Source organism: Populus nigra, chromosome 1 (assembly GCF_951802175.1).
Source record: "Populus nigra chromosome 1, ddPopNigr1.1, whole genome shotgun sequence".
Taxonomy (NCBI): domain Eukaryota; kingdom Viridiplantae; phylum Streptophyta; class Magnoliopsida; order Malpighiales; family Salicaceae; genus Populus; species Populus nigra.
In genome coordinates, this window is record NC_084852.1 from 12,804,455 (window position 1) to 12,818,570 (window position 14,116).

General features: G+C 31.6%; 1 protein-coding gene across 2 annotated transcripts; it reads right to left on the bottom strand.

Moving 5' to 3' along the window:
* Positions 1 to 3,722: 3,722 nt before the first annotated feature.
* Positions 3,723 to 10,930, bottom strand: LOC133668439 (uncharacterized). 2 transcript variants are annotated; one of them, XM_062088292.1, is made up of 9 exons: positions 10,500 to 10,930; positions 9,572 to 9,643; positions 8,851 to 8,940; positions 7,980 to 8,022; positions 7,205 to 7,311; positions 6,770 to 6,865; positions 5,028 to 5,218; positions 4,812 to 4,881; positions 3,723 to 4,057 (listed from the first exon to the last, which is right to left on the bottom strand). In XM_062088292.1, exons 1-9 carry the CDS (start codon positions 10,686 to 10,688, stop codon positions 3,944 to 3,946), a joined length of 972 nt encoding a protein of 323 aa, XP_061944276.1. In that variant the 5' UTR covers positions 10,689 to 10,930; the 3' UTR covers positions 3,723 to 3,943. The 2 variants fall into 2 exon arrangements, with proteins under 2 accessions (XP_061944276.1, XP_061944284.1); XM_062088300.1 differs by lacking the exon at positions 9,572 to 9,643 and adding an exon at positions 9,687 to 9,758.
* Positions 10,931 to 14,116: the final 3,186 nt, after the last annotated feature.

Here is a 14,116-nt window from a genome sequence, read left to right on the forward strand (position 1 = left end):
TAAATCTAATCTTATATTGATAATCCAAATAAGATAAAGAGATTAAATGATGAGTCCTTATTTATTCTGCAAATATCAATTTATCCATTGAGGATTTATGCTTTGAATACAATTGAATCTTTAGTCAATTATGTGAACTCTTGCTACAACAATTGAGCATTGCCTATCTATTTTATTTGATCTAAACTCTTCCTATACCTGATTGGTTTCACCATTAATGATTGATTTTAGCTTTCATTTCCCTATATGGTTGTGAATAACTAATGTTCTTGCATAATAAATAAATGGATGTTTATTTTTTATATAAACAATGCTCTTATTCTTTTTTTTCTAGACCAAATAAAGGAATATTTTGCTATAATATTAATCTTGGAATCAATCAAACAAATTGATTATCTATGACATGGATAGTGAGCATTGTTTGTCTAAGATTATCAACCATACTCTTAGTTTCTATCTAACATATCAGCCAATCAAATAATTTCAAATAAACATGCTTTATCTATTTTAAACGTGACATTTAGATTTTATAAAATCCCCATATGAAACCTAATTCTTCATCTTCCTTATAAAAACATTAATTCTTCTTTCAAATGACTTAATTATTTATAGAGAAAAAAAAAGGATTAAAAATCCTAAACATATTATGTCTTCTTTAAACACCATAACAACATCCCCACCAAAGAAAAATGACAATTATACTTAGATTAATCATCTGGTTGTTGAAGTGGCAATGTTAAAAGCTCTTCAGGATGCATTGCCAGCACCAACTCAACAATCTAACCATTATAAAGATGTTGGTTCTAGGCGTCCACCATCATGAAATAAGAGGCATGTTGTCCCATCTCAACAAGGCCATTTGAATTTGACTCAGTGCACTACTAACAAGCAAATGTCACCTCTAATCTCTCTTAAGACCCCTTTGATAATGATTTCTCCCTTATTACTCGAAGAAAAAAGAAGAAGAGCATGAATTTTGACTAGGTGTTTTTTATCTTGGGCTCTCCAGATCTAGTTTGGCTACATAGTGTTGCTATTTTTGTAGAATTGGTCAATTGGCTCTGGATTTCTCAGAAACCGGTCAACCAGTTCCTAGGGTTTTTATTAGGTTTCATTGTAGAACAGGTCGACCATTTTTAGGGTTACCATAAACCAGCCGACCGATTCCTGGGATATTTTTTGTTAATCGATCGACCAAATGTCTTTACTTTAGCTTTTGCTTTGTTTTCTTGTTGTTTTAACTTTGTTCTTTATTTTGACCTTATGGATTATTGATCCGGTCTTCAGACTTTTACTACTTAGGGTATGCCCCTCATATCTTATAATTATTTTGGAATTTATACAACTTAACCTTTTAAAAAAAAAGTTATCAGGTTTTCCTATAAAATAAAATTTCATACCTCATATTTTCTCAATAAAAAAAAATTACGTAAGTTACAAAATAAAAAATAAAAACTAACACTCATAGGCATAGCAATCCCTTTCTTTTAAAAAAAGGTTTGAGAAAATTTCTCATTAGTGGTTTGTGTGAATTACTATTAGAGGTCGAATAATTGGACGACTTGTGGTTTGTGACAATCCAACCTTAAAAAAGTTGATCAAACCTCAAAAGAATACTTGAACTTCAAGTAATCTTCACATAAACCCTAAACAATCCAAGATTATCTAATGGGATTCTTGAAACTCCTAAAAAAATTTAAATTATTGTTTCCACTACATATATATGTTTCGAGAAACCCAGTAATTAAGTCATAAGTGGCTTAACTTTGTCCCTCAAGCACTCTCATTTAAAAATGATGGTATAGTATATAAGGAACTTGCATATCTTAATAAGGCAGATCTTGATCTTCTTTGGCTTTGCCATGATCAATACATCTATTTCTAATAGTAAAATCTATGACCAATTCTCACCTTTGCCGTAGTAAATTAAACCTTACATTTTGTAATTCTTCTTCACAAAAATAGTCCTTCTAGTTTAGAAGTGGCCACTACTAATATCACTTTAGAGAAAAAGATCATTATCAACCTTCATCTTTTTATCTAAAAGGTGAATACGATCAACCTTAAGTGCTTCTAAATCTAGTTCTTAAAGATAACAAAACTATTGGTGTCATGTCTCAATGAGTCATGTCATCTGCAATATTTCTTCCATTTAAACTATTTAACAGAATGAATTGTATAATTATCAAAAAGTTTGATTTCCCCCCTTACATCTGTTGATCAAAAATTTCTTCAACTTTTTTTTTATGTCAAAAGAGTGTTATTTGCCTTCACTAACTGTTTTGATAGTCTTTGTGTCTTTGCTACCAGCCTTGCTATCCTCTTTAAACTTTCTTAATACAACTATCTTGAATGATCTTCCCTTTTTGAGTTCTACAATTAAAATTAGCTATGGTTGATCTTCTTAAAACTCTTTTCAAATTCTGAATTGATCATCGAATAATGAGTTCTACCAAGCCTAATATCCTTTTGTGACATTATGACCTCATTCAAGTAGCCAACTAGGTAAATTCCCTTTAATTTTTTATTTTCTAATTATTTTTCCAAAATCATTTCATAACAAGCAACATCGTTTATAATGGTTTATATATCCAAGTACTTGATTCTTGGCATTCCACTTCTCCCTCTCTAAAATGGGTTTGATGCACTCATGCTTTATTTATAGTTGTATTATACATAGTTTTAAAGTCATTAATCAAATAGCATAATTTTTTATAGACTCTCATGGATCATAGAATATCATGGCTAAGTCAGCCAGTGTCACCTCTGGTTCTATTTTATAAAGATGCTTCTAAAAAAATTATATATATTTCTTCCTAACTATTGATAGAATTGGTTGGTTACTTAAAGAACTAGTGAAAGTTATTTTGATTAGTGATGAGCCAAATAGTCTTAGTTTCATGAAAGGATTTATGACACCATCACTACATTGGTCTATGAATTTAGCGATATGTTTCCTTATTGATTGGTTTTTTTTTAATGAATTATTTGAAATCAACTATTTTTATGTCTTTAATTGGGTACAACATGTCCATAACTATTTGTATAATTTCTAGCCTCGTCTCTCTTGTATGTTAAGTTACCTTAACCCTATTTATTTGTCTTCTTAATTACTATTGAACAACATGTCTTTAAGGTATAGAAGAGTTAAGTAAGGTTACTAGGCTATATAATAGGCTTAAGGCCGCCCTTATGTTTGATTGTACTCCTTTATCATGGAGGTTGCGACTTTGTTTGCTGTAAAGATATATGATACTTAAAATATTCCCACACACCCTCAAAAAAACAAAAAGAAAATCAATTCTACCTTAAAGATTGACCATAGCCTCTATGGCTTTATTGACTACGTTACTGTAATAAGTCAATTTTTGTTGTGTTTTTCATCATCAAAATAGACCTCATCATGCATTGGATAAGTTTAATGGCTCACAATAGGAAGCCCCCTCAGCAGCATCCATTGTTGATGACTGGAACATGGCACAGGTGGCTTTGATCACCTCACCACGCCATCTGGCTCGTAAATCGGGTAAGCGCAGGGGGCATAGTCGAGCCAATGCCCAATGCTTGTATAGGTAATGACGTTGAGAGAAATGGGAACACGAGAGACTACATGAAGACGCCAGGGTTTTGTCCAAGTGCAATTATATGTTGTTACGAAGAAACAGACAATGAAGAATATTTAAAAAAAATAAAAAACACAAACCACTAAAATAACAGATTGATGGTAGGAAAAAAAGACTAGCAATAATGTTAAAAAAGGAGCTCCTCTCTTTTCATTATACATGAACAAATACCAGCTAAATAATTCAACAACTAGTCTAGCTTTTTTGTCTTCCATCGCTTCCTCTTCTGGGTGTTAATTACAGTTACCAGAAACGCTATCGCACATTAAATAGGAAGACAGTAGGTCTTGAAGCGATGGAACAAAAATAAAATTGCGGTCTTAGTTCACCAGCATATGATCAAATCCCCCACCAGCCTGAAGTCCTGGAACCACCCGATTCCCTCCCACGTTGTGAAGCAACTGTTGCAGCCATCGCCTTGTTGTTGGATCTTCCTGAAGTTACAATGTACAAAGACCATGAAATTGGTTATTGACGGAAGAAAGAAGGGGGATGGGGGAGGGAAAAGAGATACTTGATTTTGAAAAATTATTCCAGGGAAATAAATGGAGAACTTATACATCATTTGAAACTCCAAATATTGATATTCCTGACACAGTAACTAATTTTTGTGGCATGGAACACAAATAAATTTCTTTTCCTAATTAGCTATTAATATTTTCACATAAAACACACAAGCATGCATCCAATCAGCAACGTCAGCAAACCATGTACTTGGTTAATCATAGTGTCGTGATTATAATCCCCATCTAAAGACTAACTTCAAACTTAAAAAGAGTGGTTCTAAAACAACTCATGTTTCGATTAAACATAAAGATATGCCACATGATCAACTTCATCGATAGAACAATCAAGCACGTGCAATTCAATCCAACAGCCAGATCATGCACATCGCAAACTGTAGGGGTGAAATTTCTATCAATGGGTTCAAATGCATCTACTCCAATTGTTGCTGTCAAAAACAAAAACTGGCCAATAAAAGCAGCTGTAGAATCTCAATCAGTGTGGCAGTAATCAAGACAAGGTTTGCTAACTGCTAGTTAGGAATTTCAAACCAAATAAAAGGCTTGCAGTCCTTGCCTCAGTTAAAATTCACCAGATTATGGACAAGCTAAAAATCACCATCCTCCAGATGACTCCTAAGGTAATAGAAAAGGGAATATTAACAATTACACAAGCTGTACTTACACGTAGGCAGCTACTGAAGGTGGCATCTCTCAGCATGTCTGGCAGGCAACTTCGCAATGCATCACAAGCCCTGAATTCCAAAGACAAAAAATTTACAATGGAAACATGAAGTCAAAACAAATAATTTATAAATGAAGAATCATCAACACAATCAAAGCAATAAGTACAGAGCCAGCTGACTGCTTGGAGCCCTTCTTTATTTGGAAATGTAACAACCTTGGATTATCTGAAAGTCGAAGATAACATCGGATAATATGTTTTAATAACCGTGATGATGGTTGTTCAGCAAGTGCTGCAACCATGTTCCCCAAAACTCGGCCCACTGCAAAAAACCGTTCTGCTGTAGTGCAAATATAATCCAGGCCCACATCATCCAATAAAATCTTTTGAACTATAAATGTGGCAACCTGCCAACAGAAAGGAGAACTCTCGCTGAAAGATTATTATTCACAATTATCTTATCACATGTATAGTGACAAGCCATTTGTTATTTAAGAACAAAGGAGACAACTCAATCATATAATCACAGATGCCAAATTAAGAACCACATGTCTGTAATGTGTTTTCAAACATCCCATCTCATTGATATTACAGGTTCATGAAAATCATACTCTCCATTGCATTTCAACAAGAAATCATATGATTGAACAATTGTACACATAATTGGTATGAAGTAAGTGCACAGATTGAAACTTTCAAGAAGATCTGTATTAGCAACCTCAGGACTATTTCAAGGAGCTGCATAGCAACCAAAAGAATCGAGAGGAACAAAAGAAACAGGACATTGTATCATTTCATTCTGAAAGGGCATCCCAAGATGGAAAACATTTCAGAGCTGGTGTGAAGAAATCAGAGCAGATAAACCCGTTTCAATATTTTGATAAGTAAAAATGGTAAACGAAAACATTAGCCCAACTTTCTGGAAATCTAGGTTGTTAAAAACATAATATAGCTGATGAAGTTTAGGTTAGTGATATCTTTTGCTTCCACTAGCCTTGAAAACAAGTCATTTAAGCCTACCACGACTTGAAAAATAACATCAATTAAAGAAATTCATTTCATTGTCTGAGCAAGGAAATGTGATGGAGTAGCTATGTTATTCTTGGAGAAACACTTCAGTTTGGAAACCCAAAGCTACATTAATTGATTCCTCATCAAGCAAGAAGTTTTTTGGGTCAACAATTACTGCATATTCTGGTGAATCAGGAGCATTTTAGTAATTATGAGATTACCTGAAGGTCTAGTCTTCTTATTTAGGATTTTGGAGTCTTGGTCTTTAATAGTTTATTCCTGTTTAGTTTGTTTGCTAGTGAAGTGAGGATTGGTAATCCTAGTCTCAATCTCTATGAATAAGGATACTATGTTTTATGTTTCAGCAGAGTTGATTTATGAAATAAATTGAGTTTCAGAGTTATTTTGAAAGCTTGGTGCCTGAGGTTTCTTCTCCTTTCTCTTGTTCCATTTTCCCGTAATAATTCTTCTTTCTTGCTTAAAAGTATTGCTGGTGCAGTAACTGAATCACTGTTCACAGCCTAATTTCTCCTTCTTGCTTCCTAAACAAGCTTTATTCTACTCTAACTCCGTGAATAGCAAACCCTAGCTCAACACAAATCCTTTTTATAACAGAAATCTCAATTTGTTCCTACACCAAAGTGCTGATAGAAGTTCAATAAACTCTACAATTAAAATTAACCTGGGAATTCTACACAATAACTCTATACTATAACTCAATATTTTTAATACATTGAACTTGGATATTTGAAAGACATTTTCTAAAGCACTAAAGTTTTTCTTTAAGAAAACTGAATAAATTCATTATCACCATGTGTCTCCAGTGGGTCAGTTGTCCGCCAAACAAACATCCAAACAAAGGCATAAATGGTGAAAGTAAACTGAATCAGCATAAGTTTTTTGACATATTTGAAAAAACAGAAGGATGTAAAATAACAACACTCAACTGTTTTTGACAATTCACTTCCCATCTCCATAGTACGCAGACACAGTGGAATAATCTCAGTTGAAAGAAGGAAACTAATAACTTCTGTGTCATCAACCTGGTAAAGAGCAGAGAAGAAATAAGATCAAAATTTCAAACTACTTGATACCAAAAGCAACAAAAATATGAGCTTCAATGTAGAGATCAAGAAACAATATAATGTTTGTTTGCTTGGATAAATGTTGACCTGCTTGTGCCAAGTGATACATAGAGTGATGTGGATAAATGCACACAACCATACATATATCATTCTTTTATGAGAAACCGACCCACACATATATTGTTCTGTGAAGCTGTGATGGTTAACTACAAAAAGGTTCAGACATTGAACTTTAAAATAATAAAGAATATAAAAATCACGAGTTTGAGACATAGGATATCAGAAAGGATGAAGTACCTTCACTAGGGCACCAATGACACCTAAACTAGTGAGCCTCAGGTACTCAAAAGGCCTTGATTTGCTAGTTGTATTCAGGAAAGGGTACAGATATAAAGGTATATGAGCTGCAGTGGAAAAAAAATAGTCACTTGGAAGAATACAACACATTAATCAGAATTTATCATCTCCACAAGGTAGTGAAAAAATTATTCTTCCCATAAAACAAAATCTGAGGAGATAAATATAAATTAACTGTCTAAACAATTTTTTTTTCACAATTGGGTGTCTCAACTTCAATTTTTATCAATTGAATTGTTCAACTATTGATAAAGGTACAATTAAGTGCCTCAGTGGACATCAGTTAGGAATTTGCTTGTATTTTTTTTTTAAATGATGACATGGACACCAAAATCTTACAAGAATAATGGTTAATGTTGTGAGTGAGCATAAAATTTGGGATGTGAATATGTGTTTCTTGGGTTAATTGGTGTCATGGCATACCTAGAGTGATAAAGACCTAATTTTTTTGTAAGTTTTTGGTGTCCATGTCATCATTTAATGGATATGTCAACAAATTTGCTAACAAACATTCATTGAGGCACTTGATTGTGCCATTAATAACAGATGGGCAACTCAATTGATAAAAATTGAAGTTGAGACACCCAGTTGTGAAAATTGAAAACTTCACACTTTATATATTGTTATCTCAAATTTGAGCCACAATCCAAACAAGAATAATAGATTTTTCCTCTCAAATGTTATTCAATTGAGTAAACGAGATCAAAAATGTTACCATTGAGGAACAACATTCTTGTGTCTGGATGTGAAGCCACACACTGTAAGAAAATATAAAATAGATTATAAGCATTAGAAATAACTAAGAGCTGGAAATAGAATAAAAGGAAACACAAAAGGTACGATGACTTAGAATGTCCATGTTCACACTTCAACATTTGTCCAAGTGATTAGCAGGCAAAAAACAGAAACAAAGCAGCATATCATGAAATCAGAAAAAAAAAAAAAAAAAAAAAAAATGTCAGGTATATTCCTTTTCTTCTCTGCTTCTTATTTTTAGTTTTGAGTTTTCATTTTTCTCAAATACTGTCAATAAATACTTCAGTTCTCTGGGAAAACACTACGATACATAAAATTCCACAAATAATTTAACCATTTATAGAAATGCTTTGAAAAATAATTTCTACATTGTCCCCATTCTAATAGATGCATTTAAATATAAACACCTGCATCATCTCCTCTATGCTCAAACATGTCAACAAGTTGGCAATAATTATCGTAATAGATAGCCACATGGAAAGTGATATTTGAATCTGTCGAATGTCAAGCATTTGACATTCGCAATATTTCCCAAAATAATAAAAGTGAGATTCGTGCAAGAAGCCAGAATATTAAGTCTTTAATCATTCATAAATTGAACTTTTAAAACCCACGCCACCAAAAGCATTGAGAATGTGAACATATAATACTACTTCATTTGAATACCTAGAAGTGTTTCAATATCTCAAATCATAATCTCTAAATGGGAAATATATGACAATATATGCACAGAATAAATTACCACTAAAGGGAAAGAAGCAAAGTTGAAAAAACTAAAGTAGAAGTATACATAACAGCAACCTAGGGAACTACAAAAAAAATATTCTGACCTGAAGAAGAGCTAGAGCATTACAAACTCGATTTGATTGTGCAGGACTTAAGTTAGGTGGTGACAAGACAGGGTATATTGAGACGATCTCCTGCAAATAACAGGAAAAGTTGAAAATCATGGAAATAAAATACACCAAGCACTTCGAGTGTTGAAAAGTTTTAAACTATGTACAATTTCTGGAAAACAAAAGAGCACCGTGTCAAGGACACGAGAACTACTAAATAACACCACTGGTGTTTATTTTGCTTATTGAGCTCCAACCAAAATTAAAACAATCACGCAAACCAGTCGCATAGGTCCAATTGACAAGCTAAACTAAAAATCAAAAAACAAAACACAAAAACAAAAACAAAAGCGCTCCAAAAGTAAAAAAGCAATAAATATTAACTCAATTATGAATGGAATGCAAAAAAACATCAACAATTTTGCCCAGTTTCAACAGATCATAGAGAAGCACTTGTCGTATCCTTACAGCGCGGAACTTTCTAATTCACGCACTTCCTATCCTCGATATGATACATGTTTATTCTATTTTTTGTCAGCATAATGCATTAAAATCATGGGAAAATAGCAAGAGCTTCTATAATTCCAATTGAAAAAAATGAAGATTTGAAGTTGTGAAGGAAATTCTACAAGCTAAAATATATCACAATTCAACATGAATGAAGAGGGAGAATAATTAAGCAAGGATCTGATAATATCGACTTCAAATGGCATACCTGTAACAGTGCAGCAATAGTACCAAAAGAATTCCACAACAATGGAGCCAAATCTTGAAATAATTCTCTCTTCTATAAATGAAAACAAAAACAAACACAAGTTTATTAGGCATACCTGTATGAGTGCAGCAATAGTACCAAAAGAATTCCACACGAAAGGAGCCAATTCTTGAAATAAATCCTTGTTCTAAAAATGAAAGCAAAGGCAGACACTAGTTTATAATGGCAGCACTTGAATGTTCAACAACTAAATGGAATAGCCACGCAAGGAGAAAAAATGGTAAGATCCGCACACAACAAGTTTAAATGAAGCTATTGCACATGGACCACCTCCAGCTGTGTATGTGTATCTATTTCTTGTTTAAGCATATATATATATATAGAAAAGAACTGGTGTGCAAAGTAAATGATAAACTTTCCCCTCTCACATGTATGCAGCCAACCAAGGTAAAGGTTCCTTTGTATGCAAAACAAACTATCAGGTAGCATCCAAAGATAATGGGCCTCCAATTTAAAAAGAAAAACTCACATCCTGTTTAATTATAAAATGTTCTATTGCATGAAAAGTTTGAATATGCCTTGAATTCTAAGTTTCACTAGTTCAGGGGGGCCTTTTTCTTCCTCAGCTGCATAAAATGGAGTAATAACCACAAATCATGGGTGGTGCCGAGCTAGTGACGGATCTGTTTGAAGCCAATAATCATACAATTCCTTCCTATTCAACTGTCTATAGTAATTTATTATAGCTGTTTTACAAAAGAATAATTCTCATGAAATTAACTATTTTTTCTTAAATAAAAACAATTAAAGACACTGAATTCTCTTTTCATAATTATGAGGGTTTCAAACAAAATCCTAATTTTTCAATTCTCAATTTCTTCCCTAAGAAACAAAAATTAAGCCATCTACTTGGTAATGCTGTTGTTACCTTAGAGAGTTCAAGAAGGGCGTTTTCACGAAGATCAGGACTGCTTAGGTCAAGAACCAAGTGCTCTGCTGATGCCATCTTCCGGTCTTTGTTAGCCGGAGCTCCGGCTACTGCGGCGGAGGCTGGATTAGACGCGCTTGGGACTCCGAACGGTGCGTTCATCGATAGAGATTGAGGAAGATTGGCCATTCGATTTTTTATCAAATTTAAATTTTCTTTTCTCGGCCCTGGGGTGAAGTGAAATGAAATCGAAATGTCAATACACCGAGAGAAATTCCCACACGCATGTAAAGCACGTGTCAACTGTCAGTCTGGACAAAGACTGAAACCCCCACACCTTTTGACAAGGCCCCGAAATTGTAAAATCAAAAACAAAAACCAAACAACACAAATGGGAGCGTTTGGCGTTGTGTGTTATTTGAAAGCTGGGTTGGAAAAGAAATAAAGGATATATATATATATATAGACACACACATACACACACTAGATGTCATGCTCACGTAATGCTGTGGGTTTGTGATATATTTGTGTGTTATTGTAAATTTATAAAAAAAAGTTTATATAAAAAAAACTGTTACAATCTACAATATTTTCAAGAAAAAAATAATAAAACTAAATTCTTAACCAGATTAATATTTAAAAAATAAAATAAACAAAAACTTTTTTGAAAAAAATCATAAAATAATAATAAAATCGATAAAGATAATTTTGAAAAAAATCATAATAAAAAAAATTATTTGGGGGAATACTGTAGCAATCCATAATGTTTTAAAGAAAAAAACTACGAAGCTAAATTCTCAACCAGCTCAATATGAAAAAAATAAAATCGACAAAGACAATTCTAGAAAAAAAACAAAAAAATCATAAAAAATAAAAATAAAAACAATGTAGGGAAACAATATAGCTATCAACGGTGTTTTAAAGAAAAAAAACTACAAAACTAAATTTTCAACCAACTCCATATTAAAAAAATAAAATCAACAAAAACAATTCTGAAAAAAATTAAAAAAAGAAGAAGAAGAAGACAATTTCAGAAAAAAAATAAAAAAAAACACATGGAGAAAGTTAAAGCTGAATTCTCAACCAGCTCAATATTAAAAACAATTCGACAAAGATAATTTTGGAAAAAAAACATGTGGGGAAACACTGTAGTAAAACAAAAACCATGTGGGGAAACATTGTAACAATCTACAGTGTTTTAAAGAAAAAAAACTACGAAGTAAAATCGACAAAGATCATTTAAAAAAAAAAGTCATAAAAAAAACTCATGCAGGAAAACATTGTAGTAATCCATAACATTTTAAAGAAAAAAACTACAGAATAAAATTTTTAACCAGTTTAATATTAAAAAAATCGACAAAAATAATTTAAAAAAACACAAAAACAAAAAAAAAAGACGAAGACAATCTTGGGGGCAAAAAAAAGAAAAACATGTAAAGCCCAAAAAAAATGGGGAAAAAAACAAAACAAATGGGGGTAAAAAGGAAAAAACAAAAAAAATGAAATACAGAAAAAAAATAAAAAAACAAAATAAAAAAATGCAAAAACAATAAAAAAAAAAAAGGAGCATGTGGCGTGGGTAAAGCTACAGTACTTTCTCCACACTTTTTAGAGTATTAGTTAATATATATATATATATATATATATATATATATATATATATATGAAAGCTCAATATATCTTTAAAATTATTTGTAAGAAAACACAGTTATAATAATAGGATATCATTCATTCATAGTTTTATTTATAGAAGACATCAATCATTTTAGTAAAATTAAAATACTTTAACTTTGTCAGAAAATAAATTTTTTCTAAATAATAGTGGTTTCATAAAAAAAAATTCTTGAAAAAAAATTTATTTTTTATATCCAGTAATAAAAAATAAATTGAAATATATTTTTTAATGTTTGATCATTTTATAAAAAATAAGCTGGAAAATTATTTATTAATATTTTAATTTTTTTTTAAATTTATCTAATATATATATAATATTTGATGTAAATATTTGACCACTTACAATAAAAAAAATAAGATATGAAAAGTGATATGATGGAAAAATAATAATTTATTATATTATATATTTATATATAGTTTATTTTATAAAATATAACTATACATATGATATAAATACTTTAAATATAATATTATAGACATATAACCATGTTAATATTTTTTCAGTAAAATATATTAGTATTTTTTAATTTTTAAAACCTTGTTAAATATTTTTTAAGTAAAATATATTAATATGTTTAGTTGTATAATGAAAAATGAGTTGGAAATAACTTTCTGGTCTTTAGACATGTCAGAGAAAATAAGTTGGAAAATATTCATTTTTAGCTATTTATTTTGTTAAAATAGTGATATTTTTATTTTTAAAAAAATTGATGTTTGGAGAACATTGAAAAGAAATTTATTTTCTATAATATCCTAACTTTTTTACATGATTTATATGATTTAAAATATATTATTATTGTATAACATAAAATGTTTTGTATTCGAATGTATTTTCTAGCAATATTATTTAAATTAAAGTCAAATTACTATACTTTTATATTGTATGTCAATATATCCTAATATATTACACAATATATTAAAAGGGCTTGGTATCCCTATTACTATTTACATAGACACAAAGCACCGTGAATTAGAGTAATGTAATGGCAGTCTAACCCTTGACACAAAAAGTTGTAAGGGCAACGGGCACTTGGCGTTGGCGCTACCTATACAAGGAAAACTGGCGCGGCCATTGCGCGGGGCAGGCCCGAGCGCCACCTGGCGCATGGGCAGCCCTACCCTTGCGCAAGGCAAACCTGAGCGCTACCTGGCGCTTGGGGCAACCCAAGGCCACGTGGCCCAAGGACAACACAAATGCCAGGTTTTCGCTTCTCATTGTTATTATAATATTATTACTTGTAATAAAAATATTACTATTTGTACCACAACTGATAATATTTTTAGTATTCATTCTATTAATTATAAATAAAATAATAATATATATAACACAAATAATACTGTTTTTATATGAATATCTTAAATTTTAGTAAAAATAATAATATTTTTAATGCAAATATTATTCATTATAATAAAATAATAATATTTGGAACACCAATTATACTATTTTTAAGAGTAATACTTTTAATTATAAGAAAAATTAAAATATTTATAACACAAATTATACTATTTTTATTGTTAATACTTTAACTTATAATAAAAATAGTTATAACACAAATAATACTATTTTTTATATTAATATTTTTAATTATAATAAAAATTAAAATATTTAAAATCCTTCATTAAGACCCAATAAAATTGGGTTACGCAAGACCCATTAAGTTTGGGTGCTAACTCCGGACCCAAAACAATGGGTTCTCCTTCAAATCCAAGCGTCAGGTGCCCCACATTGAGTGGGCACAGGCTGGCTCACCCCAAGCGATCGCCATCGCCATGTGGCGCTCAGGTATGCACATGGGCGGGCACTACTTGGCTCACCTCAAGCACCCCTAAGCGCCACCTAGCGCTCAGGTCTGCGTGTTAGGGTGATGCTTGAGCAGGGCCTCCAGAGTGTCAAGTGTCTGCTTGCCATTGTTATTATAATATGATTAGTTATAATAAAAATA